At 54.9% G+C, this 15,795-nt stretch overlaps 7 protein-coding genes across 7 annotated transcripts; 3 read left to right on the top strand and 4 right to left on the bottom strand.

The window, feature by feature from the left end:
* Positions 1-37: 37 nt before the first annotated feature.
* On the bottom strand, positions 38-2,896 carry L969DRAFT_93224 (uncharacterized protein; the record flags this gene model as incomplete). The annotated part of the gene is made up of 14 exons (XM_014713820.1): positions 38-101; positions 148-185; positions 241-432; positions 485-707; positions 755-836; positions 884-907; positions 952-1,500; positions 1,553-1,917; positions 1,970-2,066; positions 2,112-2,233; positions 2,285-2,405; positions 2,460-2,595; positions 2,649-2,733; positions 2,781-2,896. 14 exons carry the CDS (start codon positions 2,894-2,896, stop codon positions 38-40), a joined length of 2,214 nt encoding a protein of 737 aa, XP_014569306.1.
* A 133-nt stretch (positions 2,897-3,029) lies between these two features.
* On the top strand, positions 3,030-4,917 carry L969DRAFT_85904 (uncharacterized protein). Its single transcript, XM_014713819.1, has 2 exons — positions 3,030-3,798; positions 3,855-4,917. The coding sequence occupies exons 1-2, from the start codon at positions 3,087-3,089 to the stop codon at positions 4,799-4,801; spliced, it is 1,659 nt and encodes a 552-aa protein (XP_014569305.1). The 5' UTR covers positions 3,030-3,086; the 3' UTR covers positions 4,802-4,917.
* Positions 4,839-6,227, bottom strand: L969DRAFT_348481 (uncharacterized protein). The gene is made up of 6 exons (XM_014713818.1): positions 5,846-6,227; positions 5,699-5,795; positions 5,526-5,647; positions 5,401-5,473; positions 5,247-5,339; positions 4,839-5,193 (listed from the first exon to the last, which is right to left on the bottom strand). Exons 1-6 carry the CDS (start codon positions 6,020-6,022, stop codon positions 4,928-4,930), a joined length of 828 nt encoding a protein of 275 aa, XP_014569304.1. The 5' UTR covers positions 6,023-6,227; the 3' UTR covers positions 4,839-4,927.
* L969DRAFT_93221 (uncharacterized protein) lies at positions 6,177-7,359 on the bottom strand (the record flags this gene model as incomplete). Its single annotated transcript, XM_014713817.1, has 5 exons — positions 6,177-6,250; positions 6,307-6,414; positions 6,601-6,706; positions 6,804-6,913; positions 6,972-7,359. The coding sequence occupies 5 exons, from the start codon at positions 7,357-7,359 to the stop codon at positions 6,177-6,179; spliced, it is 786 nt and encodes a 261-aa protein (XP_014569303.1).
* Positions 7,360-7,836: 477 nt separating this feature from the next.
* Positions 7,837-9,843, top strand: L969DRAFT_45875 (uncharacterized protein; the record flags this gene model as incomplete). Its single annotated transcript, XM_014713816.1, has 4 exons — positions 7,837-8,099; positions 8,154-8,226; positions 8,283-8,887; positions 8,937-9,843. The coding sequence occupies 4 exons, from the start codon at positions 7,837-7,839 to the stop codon at positions 9,841-9,843; spliced, it is 1,848 nt and encodes a 615-aa protein (XP_014569302.1).
* A 655-nt stretch (positions 9,844-10,498) lies between these two features.
* L969DRAFT_16040 (uncharacterized protein) lies at positions 10,499-12,824 on the top strand (the record flags this gene model as incomplete). The annotated part of the gene is made up of 3 exons (XM_014713533.1): positions 10,499-10,603; positions 10,657-11,642; positions 11,696-12,824. 3 exons carry the CDS (start codon positions 10,499-10,501, stop codon positions 12,822-12,824), a joined length of 2,220 nt encoding a protein of 739 aa, XP_014569019.1.
* A 57-nt stretch (positions 12,825-12,881) lies between these two features.
* L969DRAFT_93218 (uncharacterized protein) lies at positions 12,882-15,685 on the bottom strand (the record flags this gene model as incomplete). Its single annotated transcript, XM_014713815.1, has 4 exons — positions 12,882-14,063; positions 14,117-14,217; positions 14,269-15,030; positions 15,082-15,685. 4 exons carry the CDS (start codon positions 15,683-15,685, stop codon positions 12,882-12,884), a joined length of 2,649 nt encoding a protein of 882 aa, XP_014569301.1.
* Between the last annotated feature and the right edge of the window lie 110 nt (positions 15,686-15,795).

Here is a 15,795-nt window from a genome sequence, read left to right as displayed (position 1 = left end):
GCCGCCTCCACGTCACAGGTCAACAAACGTACAACACTCAATGATACACTTGTTCTTTCGCATAGATGTCCTTCCAAGCTCTGCCAAGCGCCCATATCGTCCTGCGACATTGTCAGCATCATGCTGATGGAAATCTGTCCGACTGACCAGCTGAACTTGTAGTTTGGGTAGCTAATCGCGCAATTCTTCCACCAAGGATCACGAGTGAGCAGGAGATTCGTGAAATGTATGCCTACACACCTTGTTGAAGATGCCCTCTATCGCTTCTTGAGCCCACGAACCATCTGGCATTTGACGCGCCATAATGAGACCGACACCTCGCTTGACGGCTGCCTTGTCGGGACACTTTGCGGTCAGCAGCGTAAGAACAGCCCAAGAAGTGTTGACGACCTGAGATCGCTCGTGCTGGACGTACTCGCCCGTCTCGCAGGACTAGAGACTATGATGTGAGTAGATGCGCAGCCTAAATAGCAAATGTGCTTGCCTTGTAGCTTTCGCCCCATCCGCCGTCCTCTTTCTGCTTGGAAAGGATAAAGTCGCAAGCTCGCTTGACACGTTCAGATGATTTGTATGTCTCCCCATTGACCGCCAGGCTCTCGACGGCGAAATAGGTTGCGTAAGTAAAGCAGATCGCCCAAGAACCGAACCACGAGCCGTCTGGCCGTTGCGTCCCGTGAATGTATTCGATCGCTCGTCGAGACACGCGTCTGCCGTCGCTATCAGCGCGTTAGATACGCAGGACGAAAGAGCGAACTCGATTGTGCTAGAGCGATAGCCTGGAAATTCGTTGCTGAACAGGGTGAGCGCCGTCAGACAGGCCGTTGTGCATTCGGGGTCTATTCTGTGTCAGTTCGGCCCTCTCAACCGCAAATGGCAAGCTCACAAGTGTATTCGACCATGATGTTGCCTGCGCATGATCAGCGGGATTGCGCAAAGGAAAACTTGTCTCACCAAAGACCTCGGCGCAATTGGCCAGCTCGAGCCACTTTGGGCCTCGCACGAGCTCGTACGATCCGAAGCCACCGTCTGAGTTTTGTAAAGATAGCAAGACGTCGACCGCATCGCACAATCGCTTGTAAGATACAGGCTTCGGGGCGTATTTGAGTTTCGAAAGATAGATGACCGCTTTGAGGCCCTCAGCCGTACAGTCGCTGACGGTGTAGCCTTGCTCTTTAGTGCTGAAGGGCCACGCGCCTTGCGTTGTGTGTCTATATGCTTGTTCGTAATGTCGAGGATTGGTCCGGATCTGCGCCCTATCGAGCCAGTCAAGCAGCTTTAATGCAGAAGCGTGATTCTCTTCCTCGTCTGCAAGGCCGGTATCTGCTATCGCTTGCCCGATGAAACCAGCGTCCCAGAGCTGACTGCCGTTTGTTCCCGTCATCATCATACCATCCCTGCTAATCCAGAAGAAGTCTCTGATCTTCTCTTTATGGAGTCTGAAAGCTTCCGAGTCTGGTCCCTCTCTGTCCCATCTACATATCATGTTCATTGCTTTGCTCACTGCGTACCGCTGTGTTAGTGGAAGCGTGCGACGCATTGAATGCTGAAGTGCCTGGTCCGATTGTCTGGTAACCTGTATTCTCATCCTCCATCACGATGAGTTTGTAAACGTAATCGATACCGCGTTGCCGTAACCAATCTGGCCTGTGCTTCTCGTATTGGACCAACGCGTCGAAGCCATAATCGAGCCAAGTTGAATGCGGGCAGTACATGTCGACCTGCGCGACTTGATTGCGCGCTTTATTCCAGTCGATCATGCTGTATGGCTCTGCGTAGATCTCTTGCCGTATTGCCTTCGTCAGTGCGTCAAGAGGTGCCTTGAATTGCTTGCCGGACAGATAGCCGAACGGTATGTAGACTGCGCGCGTGTGCACCCACCATTTCGATGGATGCATGGGCAGCCACGTTGGCAAAAGCCTGCACAGATTAGTCTGATGCTTAGCATGACTGCGAGCGTTTCGAGACATACCACAACTCAGGCGGCGTGGGATTGAAGCCTTGCCATTCATGAACATTGAGCACAGATAGCCAAAATTTGCCCCAAGAAGGAATAAAGCTCGCTCCGCCTGCTTACAAGTCAGCATTGGTGGCAATTCTTGCAGAGAATGTACCGTGATGCAGAAAGGTTGCGCGAGCGCGCTGCATCATTGGCTCTTCTGCATCGACGCCAAGTAGACGCAAGGCGACATAGTTCATCACGCTACCGAATACAGATGAGACAGCCTCAATGTGACTACGGCATGAACATGAGCATCGGCATACTCCAGCGAACAGACAGACTAACATGCCCCATCCCTGATCGCCTGGACCGTTGTCGCGTTGAAGGTTGGCCAAATAGCGTGCGATTTCAATGCGCCATTCTTCGGGTAGCTCTGTACGAGTCACATAGCAAGCAATGACAAGTCCTGTAAGTCCCGAGAGCATCAGCCTTGCGGGGGTATGTGGTGCAGCGAGCATGCCTGGGATGAGAAAGTGAGGCCCGCCGTACTCGCCGGCCCAATGGCCATCTGGCGACTGAAGATGCTTGTAGAATTCAAAGCCGTTCTGTGCCGCTTTGTATGGATTGCCATCTGCGCTCTCAAGCGTCGGCAAGTCCTGTGCAATGATGACAATCAAGACGAGGCAGAAGCACGGCATGCCTGGCTTACCGTCGCCAGCCCGAGCCAGAACTTGTCTTCGCAAGACTGTGGACGGTCCGTTGCTGGCGTCTCGAGCTCGTTTCGTCCCCCGCCTCTGCTCGGCGTATGAGATCAGAATGACTGAGAGCGTGCTCGACGAACAAGGTATCTTTATCGCTTCTTAGATAGAACCAATTATGCCGTCCTTCGTCGCTCGCGTTCAGGCGCCACCGTAGAGGATCGGTAGCGCCCAAAGGGCCCGGTCCAGGGTAGCTCATGCGAACAAAGGGTAATTGTCTATTGAGTACTCAGTACGTGAGCGCGTGAGCACACGTCATACGATTTTCGGCGCTCAGAGCAAGTGCCCCAGGCGCGTTTTCAGCGCCGCCCGAGTCGGCCGTAGGGCACGGCGTAAGGTCTCGCCACTTTGCAACTCTTCAACTCACATCATTGCTGCGATCTTGGTGCATGGCTATGGCGAGTCGTAAGACATCGCTAAGTAGTGTCGACACTGCCATCGAGCATGATAAGCGCGCCTCGCGAGAGGAGATGACACAGTCAGATGCGATACCACGGACAGATACGACTAGCACTGCCGCTACTTCCTCTCCACCGGCAAACGCAGAGAAGCCTCGAAACGACCTGCGCCAGTCTTCAGAAGAGAGGTCTGACGGTTTGACGAGCAAAGACAATTATCTAGAAGCGGGAAAGGAGGGTCATGTCGTCGTAGACTGGATCGATGGCGAGAATGATCCGGGTAATCCGAGGGGATGGTGTCACAGCAAGAAAGTATGGGCGACTGTCATCGTGTCTGCGTTCACCTTTACTTCGCCACTGAGTTCATCCATGATGGCTCCCACAACACCTCAACTCGTCGCAAAATTCGGTATCACATCGAGCGTAGTGGAGCAAATGCTCACGTCTATTTTCATCCTGGGCTATGCGTTCGGACCGTTGATCGCTGCGCCGCTGTCGGAGATTTTCGGCAGAGTGATTGTGCTGCAGCTGGCGAACGCATTCTTCTTTGTATTCAACCTGGCATGCTGGGGCGCGCCAAACACGGCGACTTTTATCATCTTTCGCTTTCTGGCAGGCTTAGGCGGATCTGCTCCACTAGCCATCGGCGGAGGTGTTCTAGGCGATGTCTGGCCGCCAGCGAAGAGAGGACAAGCCGTAGCAGGCGAGCTTCAACTGACTCCGATGATATGGGTGATTGACTTGCTTGATCTGTCGCAGTATACTCGCTGGCACCTTTGCTCGGTCCTGTGATAGGCCCGATCGCAGGGAGCTGGGTGCAAGAGAAGAGCTCTTACAAATGGGTCTTCATATCGACAGCCGTGCTCGACATTATCGTCCAAGGCGCAGGCCTCTTGTTCCTGCGAGAATCTTATCCGCCCGTCTTGCTCGGCTGGCGAGCAGCCAAGATGCGAAAGGAGACCGGCAACGCCGACATTGTTACCGTGTTCGACAAGCAAGGTCGTTCGCATGCGACAATCATCAAGAACGCCTTGACGAGACCCTTCCTTTTCATTTTCACCGAATTGATCATCGTGACGCTGGGCAGCTACATGGCTCTCATCTATGGCACAATCTATCTCATCCTCACGACAATTTACTCAAACTTCACTGACAAGTACGGGTTCTCTCCTGGCATCGCTGGCCTGAATTACATTGCCCTCGGGGTTGGCCTAACCGGCTGGTCACAAATCCAAGCCCGCCTTATCGATCCAGCGTACAAACGGTTAACTAAGCGCAATGGCGGCGTGGGCAGACCCGAATTCAGATTGCCCTTCCTGATACCGTCGAGTATATTTCTGCCGGCCGGTCTGCTCATCTACGGCTGGACAGCCCAGTACCGAGTCTTTTGGCTAGTACCAGACATCGGCATCGCTCTCGTCGGCTGCGGTATGATCGGATCCTTTCAAAGCATACAGTTGTACATACTCGATACTTTCGGCATACATGCTGCATCGGCGCTCGCAGCCGTTGCGTTCATGCGCTCCATCGCTGGCTTCGCTTTGCCGCTTGCCGCACCGAAGCTGTATGGCAACCTCGGCCTGGGCGGAGGCAACAGTCTCTTAGCAGGCATAGCAATCGCACTTGGCATTCCTGCCGCTCCCTTGCTCTTCATCTACGGCGAACGCATCCGGAAGATGTCAAGATACGCGGGCGGCAGAGCATAGCGGCTTGAGGCAAATATAGATCTTAATTACGTCTAGACACGTACCACTAGCACGCACGCAACATGTATGTAGTCTTGTGCACTCGATATTGCATCAACATATGAGACACATGAGCGAGGACGCGCTTCACTCTTTCCATCTTTTGCCACCTTTGTACTCGCGTATGTAACCATCTGTCTTGGTCTGCACGTCTTCTTTGGTGAACGATCGCCCGAAAGCATCGACGAAAGCGCCCTCGGGATCCATAAGATAGAAGAAAATCGAATGATCGACGAGGTAGTCATCAGTCGATTTGGCATTTGGCGGTGTCGAGAAGTAGACACGATAGACCTTGCATGCTCTCTTGATATCGTCGTAAGAGCCTGTCAGACCTACCATCCTAGGATGAAAATCTGTCATTTCATTTCAGCTCGTTACGGCCTAGACATACTTGCGCGCTACACACCCTTGAGATATTCGCCAACTGCTTCGCGCGAATCTCGAGCAGGATCGCAAGTGACAAAGATAGGTCGTATTGTCCCGGAGCCGTGTATGCGCTCTGTTTGTGAGCAACGTCAGCGTTCCTGTAGTTTGAGTGCTGGCGCGCGCGCTGTGCGTACCGATCTCATCGACAACTTTGCCCATCTTGTCAAGCTCTTCAGGGCAGATATCCGGGCAATTTGTGAAGCCAAACTGTATGAGATGATCAGCCGATGTATGAGGCTGCTATTGTGGACAGCGGTACATAGATCAGATGGAAGCCGCCGAGTATATCGTCCTGCGTAAAGTCCTTGCCGTCTGTAGTCTGCAGCTTGAATGAGCCTCCGATCTTTGGCCTGCCTATCTTCTGGTTTGCCATCTCTTGCTCTGCACTTTGGCATCAGCTCAGTGTCCTCAACAGAGCGCAGCCAGTCGTACTCTTGCGCTCCTGAAGCTTGGACTTTTCATTCTGAAAGTAGAGGTACAAGCCTGCGCCAGTCAGGGCAAAGACTGCTCCTGCTCGCAAGGTGAATGGCTGAAGCTCGTTCTGAGCTTGTGTATGCAGTCTGATAGACGAGCACGCACGCCGACAGCAGCACGATCCCGAATTCGCTCTGCTCGACCGCCGGCATCGTCCGAAGGATCGGCCGGACGCCGTGAAATCCTACTCGAGGAAAATGCCCGTCGGTGGAGTACAGTCTGACATGAGCATGGCGCTAGCTTGGCAAGAGACGGCCTCAGCAGCCTCATCGGAGTTGACATCTCGGAGCACAAAAGTGCAGAGTGATATCGCGTCAAATCAACGTTAAAATCAACGAGCGACAGCGTGGCACGAGGCACGACAGGCTACGTCGCACACGGATACGCTGCACGCTCAGGCAAAAAGATCTGCAGACGTTCGTACACTCGAGATGTCTCAGGTCGGTGGTGGAGGACTCGCGTTTTTGTAGCGAAGGATAGCGGGAGCTTGCTGCTCGCAGTAATTGTACACTGTATTCGCGACCAAAGTTGAATTAGTAAGCGCACGAGAGGACGACGAGACTGACTATCGAGCTTTGGCGGTGGCACGCAACCAGGTTGGACCTTGTTGAAAGCCGCACCATCGCCGCACGAACGCCACGTGATTGCCTGCGAGGTGTCTTCTTCGATGATGACTGACTTGCCCGTATTCAGCGTGGCACAGTGCTGGAAGAACGCCACTCACGGTCTTCGAGATGCTATAGAGCCGTATGAGCCTGTCAGTCATCTCGGATCGGCCGAAGAGAAAGATTACGCTTACCAGCCAGACTGCAACACATTGATGTCAACGCAGCAACCTCGCGAACCACAGAGTGACTTACAGGTGAACGTGGTATAGGTCGAGCAGCAGTCAAGGCCAATGTTCGTCCATCCGCTTGAGGAGAGCTGATTGGAAGCGCCTGCCTTGAGCGTGACATACATCCAGATCTGCGGGATCGGTTTGATCAGCCTGGCCTTGATGATCAGCCGATTGATGCTAGCTTGCCTTATTGAAGTTCTCTGTGGCGCGTCACGTTTGTTAAACATCGCGCGAACGATCATGCAAGCACGACTGACCCTGAGCCTCGTAGAAATCCCAACCATAGTCAGAAAGTGCGCTGACCGGGTTGATAAAGATAGGCGTTGGCTGATCCTCTGTGTGCGACGAAAGACCAAATAAGTCTTGCTCGGCTAATAAGAGCAGGCCAAGTACGAGCGCCAGGTGCTGTCAGGTTGATATGGATTGGCGTGAATTGGGTCACTGTGCCAATGTCGCACAAGGCCACGAACTGGGTGACGATCGAATAGTACATGAAAGTTGGAATCTCAACAGGGAATTGTGGAACTGAGCCTCCACCGCCTGAGCCTCCATCACTGCCGCCATCGCCGCCGCCATCGCCTCCGCCATCACCACCTCCATCGCCGCCGTTATAGTCGCCATTGCCATCGTTGCCAGAGCCGTCGCCGGGGCCGGGCGAATCACTGGGAGGCGTCGTGCCATCGGCGCGCTTGCCAAACGAGACGGCACTGGACGAGCGCTCTCCTTGTGGCAGCGCAACGACCGCGAGAGCGGCCGAAAGGAAGACGATCAACAACTTCATGGCTGGTAGTGGTCTTGAGCTTGCGTTGGCAACGTCAAATGCAGAGAGGGTCTCATGAGGGGTGATAGAGACCGCTGGAGTAGCAGCAAGGGGACATCAACTCCTGTTTCGGTTGCGTTGCGCCTGTCCGTTGCTTGCTTGCACGCCCCCATCTCATTACGGCAAGCTGACACAGGCAACACTGGCAGTGTGAATGCATTTGAGTTCAGCGCCAGGCCTGGCCCTTTTGGAAGGATTGTGTTTATCGTCGACTGGTTGCGATAGACACGCATGACGTGGGCAACGGGTAGAATGCGTGAGATATGTGAGGCGTCCGTTTCGGCCAGGCCAGCTTTCTGCCAGGCATTCCGGATCGGTGACGCCTCCTGGCCTCCTCTTGCCTCGACAGCGTGATTACTAATCATGGTGATGTCTCTGAAAAGTGCCCCGCGGACGAGTGTAAGCTCCACCGATACGGACCGCGAGAGCTTACGCACCATGTTAGAGTGGCACAAGTCCGCTCAGGCATGCTCAGCAACCCGAGCGCAAGTCAGACACGCCATCAAGTCTCTACAAGTAGACGCTATCGAGCAAGATGGTTTTGCGTTCACTCTGCACAAGGTCGACCACCAACGACAAGCAAAGCTCTCTGATCCGACGAGATGCAAGCATCCAGCTCACGTCATCAAGTGCCGGCCGAGCATGAGTCAGCAGAGCCATCGACGAGAAGGAAACGCAATCGCCAAGTGCTCTCTTGTGCAGTAAGCGAGCTCCCTGCTAGACCGAGGGCTGTCTGGCTGACTCGAATATATCAGAACTGCCGCATTAGAAAGCTGCGCTGTGACAGACAGGTACCCTGTGGCACTTGCGTACAGCGAAGAGTCACCTGTCCGAGCCTAGAGGCAGAGGGGCGAGCTCGCACTGCTGCCCCTGGTCTACGACAGTCGACGACAAGTCATTCAACCCGATACCAGTTTGGGTCCGAGGCGAGCACGAGTGTGCTCCGTCCCAGAGACCACTCACAAAGACCAGAGCTCCAGCGAGCCGGCAGATCACAGCCTGCTCTGCTCACGACGACCCTGCCCATCAGCAGCTCACGTGGCAGCATGTCGGCGCCCCCGCTCCTCAACGCGCCCTGGTCCTCACCAGAAGCGTTCGAGCAAGATGGTCTGCCAGAAGGGCAAGCGCGGAGTAGCATGCTAGACAGCTATTTCGCCAATGTCAACACAGTCTTGCCACTCATACACGTCCCGCAATACCAGCGAGACGCCTCATCCGATCCATATTTCCACCGTCAATCATTCAAAGCGCTTTCGCTCAGTATGCTCGCTTTGGGCGGCTTGTCCAACCATCAAACAGCATCGACAGCAGCAAAATGCTCGGAAGCCGCTCGAGAGCTCCTCTTCAACAGACAAGATGCATTCGATCTTGGATGGCTGACAGCCTCGACGCTGATGTTGTTCTATGCCATCTCGACTCGATCACCGGGCGCTAGCTACTTGCTGGCGTACACAAGCAAGGCAGCCATACAGAACGGTATACATCGAGAGTAAGCTCGGTAAACCTGATCCTTCGAATTGTACTGACGCTGCTGACAGTGACGAGCCAAGATGGACCGGCACATTGCGAGAGCATGAGCTGAGAAAGAGGATATGGTGGTCACTAGCGATGGCTGACTTGCTCCTTGCTTCGCCGCTGCAAGCAATTGCGCTCGTCAATCCGCGCATGGCAACCTTTGAGCTGCCGCTTCCTATCGACGATGTCTCGCTCGACTTGGGCCAAGACCAGCAAGCAGCCTCTGCCATTGTCGACGCTGCTTCGAGCGGTCTCTCCATGCTACGCTTCAACGAATTCCTGAGGAGAACCGTCATTGCTGGCGATGCTCTGGCAGCTGTCAGGCTTGGCGTGTCTGCCAACAATTTGCTACTTGCTCAACATTCGGTGGCAAATATGGACGCCGACGAGGCGGGCCTCGCTGGAGCCGCTTCGGATGACGACTCCGACAGGCGATATACCGCAATCTTCCGAGCAGTCTTGCGAATCATCGTACATCGCTCCTTGATGGCATGTACGGCCAATACTGGCGCAGACTCGACAGGTATAAGTCGACAAATCGTCACATCCGCTGCAAGACAGATCCGCCACAATGTCGATGTTCTGGTCGAGCGCAACGAGCACTGGCCGTTGCTGGGCTGCTTCGTTGCCATTGCTGATCAGAACGGTGTCACTGCTGTCGAAGCTCGTCCCTCGCAGAGCGCGCTTGCGTCTGGCTCAGGGACGCGGCAGCAAAGTCAGGCATCGGGCAGTACGGACGACGATGACGAGGACCTGTCTGACAGCGGCGAGACTGTGCTCGCCAACCCTGCTCTATATCAGCCGGTTGACATCGGCTCTATGGGCTCTCCTGGCAGCTTCTTTGCCGCCGGACCATCGACGCCTCTGCCAGAGTCGTCATATTCCTCAAGCATCTTTCTCCCACCACGACATGAAAACCCGCGGCACTGAGGCATAACATAGCGCAATGCATCTCTCATTTTCACATCGTGCCACCTGTCGTTCTACATGAGTCAGGCCGCGCTTGATTTGCGTGGCTGGGCTTGAGAGTTCAAGAATTTGCACGGTACAACACTCTTGCGCACTGACTTTCGCTGACAAATTATCGGCGACAAAGATCCTCGCGATGCCGAAGTCCGGCATCGTCCAATTTACGTGATTCCGATCGGTCGTACCGGACAGCTGGCAAGGGCGCCAGGGTCGCGTAGTTTTCTTGCCAACTGGTGCAGTCCGCAGGACCATATGGGACTACATCAGCCGCGTCATATCTCGGCGTCGGTCCGCTCGGCGTCACTGCTGCTAAGTACTGGAGCCAAACGTCAGCTTCAAGCAGCCGAGCAAAGACGCAGTGATGCCGGCCGAGGCCGCCGGACAGCAGATCGGACATCTCGTGGCGACGGCGATCACACTTAGCTCCGACCGAGTCCAGTGCACAAGCATCTGCTGACAGAGCCCTCGGTCCTTTGCCACACGGCCGTTATAAGACATCTTTGCCCATGCTCTTCCAGCAATTTCAGCCGTCTTGACCATTCGTGCAAGAGAGGGTCAGACCGTGGAAGTGACTGAGCATTGCATTTCGAGCGAAGCCACCTCTGGCACTCGCGTCATGGCACCATCTGCGTCCACGTCTGCTGCAGCCCCTCCCTTGGCAAAAGACGGGCAGCCCGTCAAAATGAAGAAGAAACGCAATCGCAAGGTGCTTTCGTGTAATGTACGCACTATTTCTTCAGCTTTTCGTAGCCTTTATGAATGCCTGCAAGACAGCACTGTCGAGTCAAGAAGCTCAAGTGCGATCGCTTGGCACCATGTACGGCTTGCGCGACGCGCAGCGTGCATTGCACAAATCTCGACAAGCCTAAACCGAGTAGCAACGCTGCTGCACTTGGATCGACTTCGAAGCGACGCACGGCCACGAGTACGCGCAGAGCGGCTGCGGTAGGTAATCCTGGAAAAGATAGTGTGCGACAGCCATCAGGGTCTGCATCAGCTTCGTCACCCCACAGCTCTGGCAGTAGCTCCACATATGACTCAGATGCAGACGGCAGCGATAATGATTATATCGAATCGGATACACTGCGTGGCGCGTTCAGCTGGCAAGCGACTTCAGACTTGTCACTTGCCTTTGACGAGCGTGACTTGCCCGCGCGTCTACCACCGGCACCAGTCTCGTCTCTGAGACCGACGCTGCCCTCTTCGAGCGATTCCGATCCCACGCCCTCATTCACTCTGCCCTCGATCGCCGCACAGGCCGAGAGGATCGCTTCAGCCTCTGCGCCACCGTCATACCAGATGCAGCCCAAGCCGGTTGTCACTGCTGTGCCACAAGTTGCGGCCAGTGCCAGCCTCGTGGCTGGCTATACACTACCACCAGATACTCAGTGTCGCGCAATGCTGCTCAGCTACTTTGCCCATGTCAATACAAAGCTGCCATTGGTTCACCGGCCTAGCTTCTGGAAAGACTACGAGCTAGATCTAGCAAGGACGCATACGGGTTACAGGGGCACTGTCTTCGGCATGCTATCCCTAGCATCAGTCAATGACCCAGACCATCCAGAATGGCATCAGCATGCGCACGAATACTCGGAAGCTGCACGAGACACGCTTTTTCTTGGAGGCGGAGCCTTTGATCTGTATTGGCTGACGAGCATCACACTCATGCTGATGAGCGCAATCGCCGTTCAATCGCCTTCGGCGAAATACATGCTTACCTGGGCGGTACGTACCGCCGTTTCATACAAGGCACATTGCTGGTGCGTACACCGCAAGCTATCATCAGTCCTTATCTGATCGTGCGCCTCTGCAGCAATGCCTCCCTATGGACCAGCTCGCAGCTCGTGGACGAGATGCGCAAGAGGTTATGGTGGTCTCTGGCACTTTGCGAGCTTGTGCTAGCGTCTCAATCTGGCGATGTTTCTGCTTTTGACTGCAGCCTCACTGACTGCGGATTACCTGGCGCAAACAGCGACGCAGAGCTTGCAGATACAAGCATGTCCGTCCAGTATGCAGATCGCGGCGATTCGTACGAGCATTCTGCCAACTTTGCCAGGTTATTGGCAGTCTGTCAGGCGGCTTACGGCACTCTCCTTGCTATTCGACAAGGGTCTAACAATATGCACGCCGCGATCGCTCATCTCACACGGTTCGACACCAATCTAATCAAATCTGAGCACGATAATGTGCAACCTATCACGGCATATCATAGCATCGTCTCATCCTCGCTGCAGATAATGCTGCACGAATCTTTGGCGGCATCTTGGGCAGGACGATCCCTAAGCGCTTATACTGCGAGCACACAGGTCTGCATGGCTGCCGTCATGCGAGTGCAACAGAAGTTTGCAGCGATGCAAGCACAAGCTGAGTTGTGGCCCCTCAGCGCAGCTCTCGCCGCGATTTCTGAGCGTTTCCTCGCCCAAATCGCATCATCTCAGGGCAATCAGCCCATCGTTCAACATATAGCGACGTCTATCAGCTCCTCGCTCACGCGACCTGGCCTCGTACGGCCCGCTTCAGACTCGTCTGATCGATTCCAGAGCGCCAACAGTACCGCCCCCACGAGTGCAGGAACTTGGGCGCACGACGATGTCAATCGTTTCGCGGCCGAACTCAAGTCCCATTCAGCTAGACCTTTCGAGCTATCGGGCATGCCATCTCACCGCGTAGCAAGATCAAGCTGGTCGTCTGGCACACCTGCGGCTACGTTACCGTGGGCATTGGGTTCCACAGAAGATACCTACATGCCATGTGACGCAGCGCTGCCTTCGCCTGGCTCATTCTTTCCTAGACGGACATCGCTCCCGTTTGGAAAGCTAGACTCGCCGGCGCGCATGTACACGCCGTCGTTCGGTCTGGCAACGCCGGATGACTTTGGCGGCTCGAGCAGCCAATCATATTTCGACAACCTTACACGGTCCGATCGCTATTCCACATTGTAATATCAGTCGCACAGAATGTCGTCTTTACTAGTGAACATGCATCCATCATACAAGAGATCAGCTCGCTGTTGCAGCCAGTCCTGTCGTGTTGAGTACTTCCTGAATACTTCTGAGGGCCGAGGCGAGTCGATGCACTTGCTCGTGAGGTCTGGCCGTCTCATGTACATCTCGCATCTGCATGGTATAGTCGACCGAGACTCGAAAGCCGCCTCGGCGTACAACGTATTGGACGGTCCACGGCTGTTGAGCCGGAACTGTGTCGTGTTGACTTTGTTGATTGTCACTAGCCATCATATCCGTTGCTGCCGACACAATGCGCACAACGCGCACATCGCCCTCGACCTGACAAGCTGGCGCGTACGACGAAGGACAGCCAATTTGCGAGGCAAGAAAGCCATGTTGACTGAGCTGCTGAAGACATCGGGCAACGTCGGTTTTGGACATGCCAGCGGTGAGCATCTTAGCGCGTATCAGAGCATCTTCTTCTGGCAGATGACCCTCAGCAAAATCGTACGCCAGCGGAGAAGTGATGTAAGACGGTTGATCTTGAGCAAAACGGCCGTGAGCTGGTTGCGCGAACGCGTTTGCATAGGGCTCAGTTGAACTTGGCATGCCACCCATAGACGATCGTGAGACTGAGAAGGTGGTGTCGGGCGATAGCTGTGCAGGGAACCCAAGACCATGTGCCGAGGAGAATGTGAATGACTGGCTACCTTCGGATGTGACTGGCCCGGACGACGTCAGCGAGTCCGTCATGATGTCTGTCATCGAGTTGCTGTGGCTATGTCCGAGCTCGAGGGAGCCTTCGCGCCTGCGCTTGATGGTGCCTTGGCTATCAGGCCAGCCGTCTTGCGGAGCTGGCGTCGACATAGCGCTGTCGTATGACAACGTTTTATCGTGCGCTGCATGCCTGTTTTTAGCGCCGAATTTGCCTTCGAGATATTTGAGCACGATGTCCGTGTCGTCAGTCTTGACAACCGGCTTGATGCGATAACCTTTCGAGTGATGCCCACCGCTACCGCTCAACGCATGGCTGAGAGAAACAGATGAAGCCGAGGGTGAATACCTTGGAAATGTTGAAGCGGTAGGCGAGCTCATCGCGCTATGTGGCGTCACAGGCGATGCATAGCCAGTCTCGTAGCCATTCTGACCCGGGTATCGTACGTCTTCATAGTAAGCATTGGGCTTGCCTGTCAGATAGTCCGAGAATGCATCAATGTGATGCTGTCGGATCCATCTCTGCCATCGGAGCGTATGAGATAGGATGAGCACAGACAGCGCAAGCAGCTTGCCTTTAGTCTGACGCTGTATTGCCCGATCCTCTGAGGACTCTGCTCGCTGGTTCGCTCGACGCCCAATTCAGTGCACAGATGTGTCCATGTGCGTAGCTCGCCTGCATCAACATTTTCAGTCGAGTCCGAGATATGAAAGCCTGCAAACCTACCGCCTTCGAGTCGTTCAAGCAGGCCAAGTAGATCCCAGGTCTTGAAATGCCGGGCGCCACTCTTTGGGACGGCGTTGAACGAACGGCGAAGATCGTAGACGCCTGCTGGGACTGGATCGATGGGTATGTGGGGGTTACAATACAAACAAAATTCGATGTAAGCATGTGTGAGATCTTCTTCGCTGCGGATCGGCCGTGGCGGCAATCTGCGCTGTAGAGCTGGAGCAGGCGCAGAGCCGAGCTCAGTCTCGTGTGATGGTCGTTCGACAGGTCGTTTTGGGAATTGCGACGGTTTCCGACGTTCGTGTGTGCGTAAATGTGCCTGAGGTGTGCTGCCTCTAGATTCTGTCATCGCGCGCTGATGCTGGTGCGGCGACGCATAGATATGGTTCCTCTCATGAGGTTGAAGCTGAGTATCGATAGCTGCGTGAGGGGATTGTAAGATGTCGTCTCGGCAAGGTCGTGTTCGATGATAGATGTCACCATTGGGGCCTGCTGGACCGCGCATGAAGCTGTCGAGAGGTGTCGAAGCCATCCCGCGGCTTTGCTGACTGGCTTGTGAGAAGGGAGAATGGAGCGGTTGGGTAGGGGTACCCGTGGCGACGTTACTCGACCATGATGTCAGGGCACTGCTCGAATGGCTTGGCATGACGGATGAGAGTGAGGAGGGACCAGAATCCATGGTGGATGTTGAGTCGTGACGTGTGTAGATGGGCATAGGCATGCTCGTAGGATATCGGCTCGTTGCTTGCGAATGATGTTCTGCGCGTCAGCGTCAGTCTGAGCAGCATGGGGGTGCGCAGATGGCTTCACCTTGGGCGTGTTCGGCAATATGTTCCATTCTATGCTGACCGAAGCGACTATGCAAAGGTGCACCATCGCCTGACTGAAGCGATGAGGTACTCATAATTGGCTGGGAGGCTACCAGGCCGGATGCTTGACTGAAATGCGAAGGCGTGCCATAGTGCATCCTGTGCTGTTCCTCTGCCAGTGCACTAAAGTGTTGTAGCTCTGCTTCCGGCGAGAGCGAAGCATGTGAAGACGTTAGTGAGTGTGGCTGACTTAGCGCGGTGAAGCGATTTTGCGGGTCGCGATAAGGCGCGCTCGCTTTTGACTGTCTTAGCGTGTCTGGACCGCTCTCGAGGGACAGATCGACAAGATGAGGGCTGAGCTGATGATCATCCGTCTCGAGCTTGCCCGGATTTGAACCTTGGGGCGCATGCGCGGCAGTTCCCGCATGACTGCTCGCTTGGGCTTGGCGGATGCGCGCAGACTGGCGGGTAGGCGATTGCGGAATGGCCTGACGATTGTGCTCATGTTCGGACTGGCCCTGAGCAGTGCGTGTGCTCCTGCTCAGATCGTGTGACACGGCGTGCGGGTACTGCCCTTGGTGGGCACCGTGAGGCTGGGAGTCCATCGTCGCTATGCTGCCCCGCGTTTTGCTGGTTCTCGTTCTACGCAGTATAGGAGTCTAAGCTGTCATCGTGAGGTAGACATTGTCATCTGGCTGGCGCTATCGCAGGAAGG

The sequence above is a fragment of the Mixia osmundae genome (genome assembly GCF_000708205.1).
Source record: "Mixia osmundae IAM 14324 unplaced genomic scaffold scaffold_3, whole genome shotgun sequence".
In the NCBI taxonomy this organism is placed as follows: Eukaryota; Fungi; Basidiomycota; class Mixiomycetes; order Mixiales; family Mixiaceae; genus Mixia; species Mixia osmundae.
This window is presented reverse-complemented; position numbering and strand designations above follow the sequence as displayed.

Excerpts from the sequence above, each read along its gene's own strand:
- L969DRAFT_85904 (XM_014713819.1), top strand. The coding sequence starts at position 3,087 with ATGGCTATGGCGAGTCGTAAGACATCGCTAAGTAGTGTCGACACTGCC. Across the intron at positions 3,799-3,854 it reads GAGAGGACAAGCCGTAGCAG|TATACTCGCTGGCACCTTTG; the intron begins GCGAGCTTCAAC and ends GATCTGTCGCAG.
- L969DRAFT_348481 (XM_014713818.1), bottom strand. The coding sequence starts at position 6,022 with ATGTCAACTCCGATGAGGCTGCTGAGGCCGTCTCTTGCCAAGCTAGCG. Across the intron at positions 5,796-5,845 it reads GGGATCGTGCTGCTGTCGGC|CCATTCACCTTGCGAGCAGG; the intron begins GTGCGTGCTCGT and ends AACGAGCTTCAG. Across the intron at positions 5,474-5,525 it reads GCGGCTTCCATCTGATCTAT|TTTGGCTTCACAAATTGCCC; the intron begins GTACCGCTGTCC and ends CATCTCATACAG.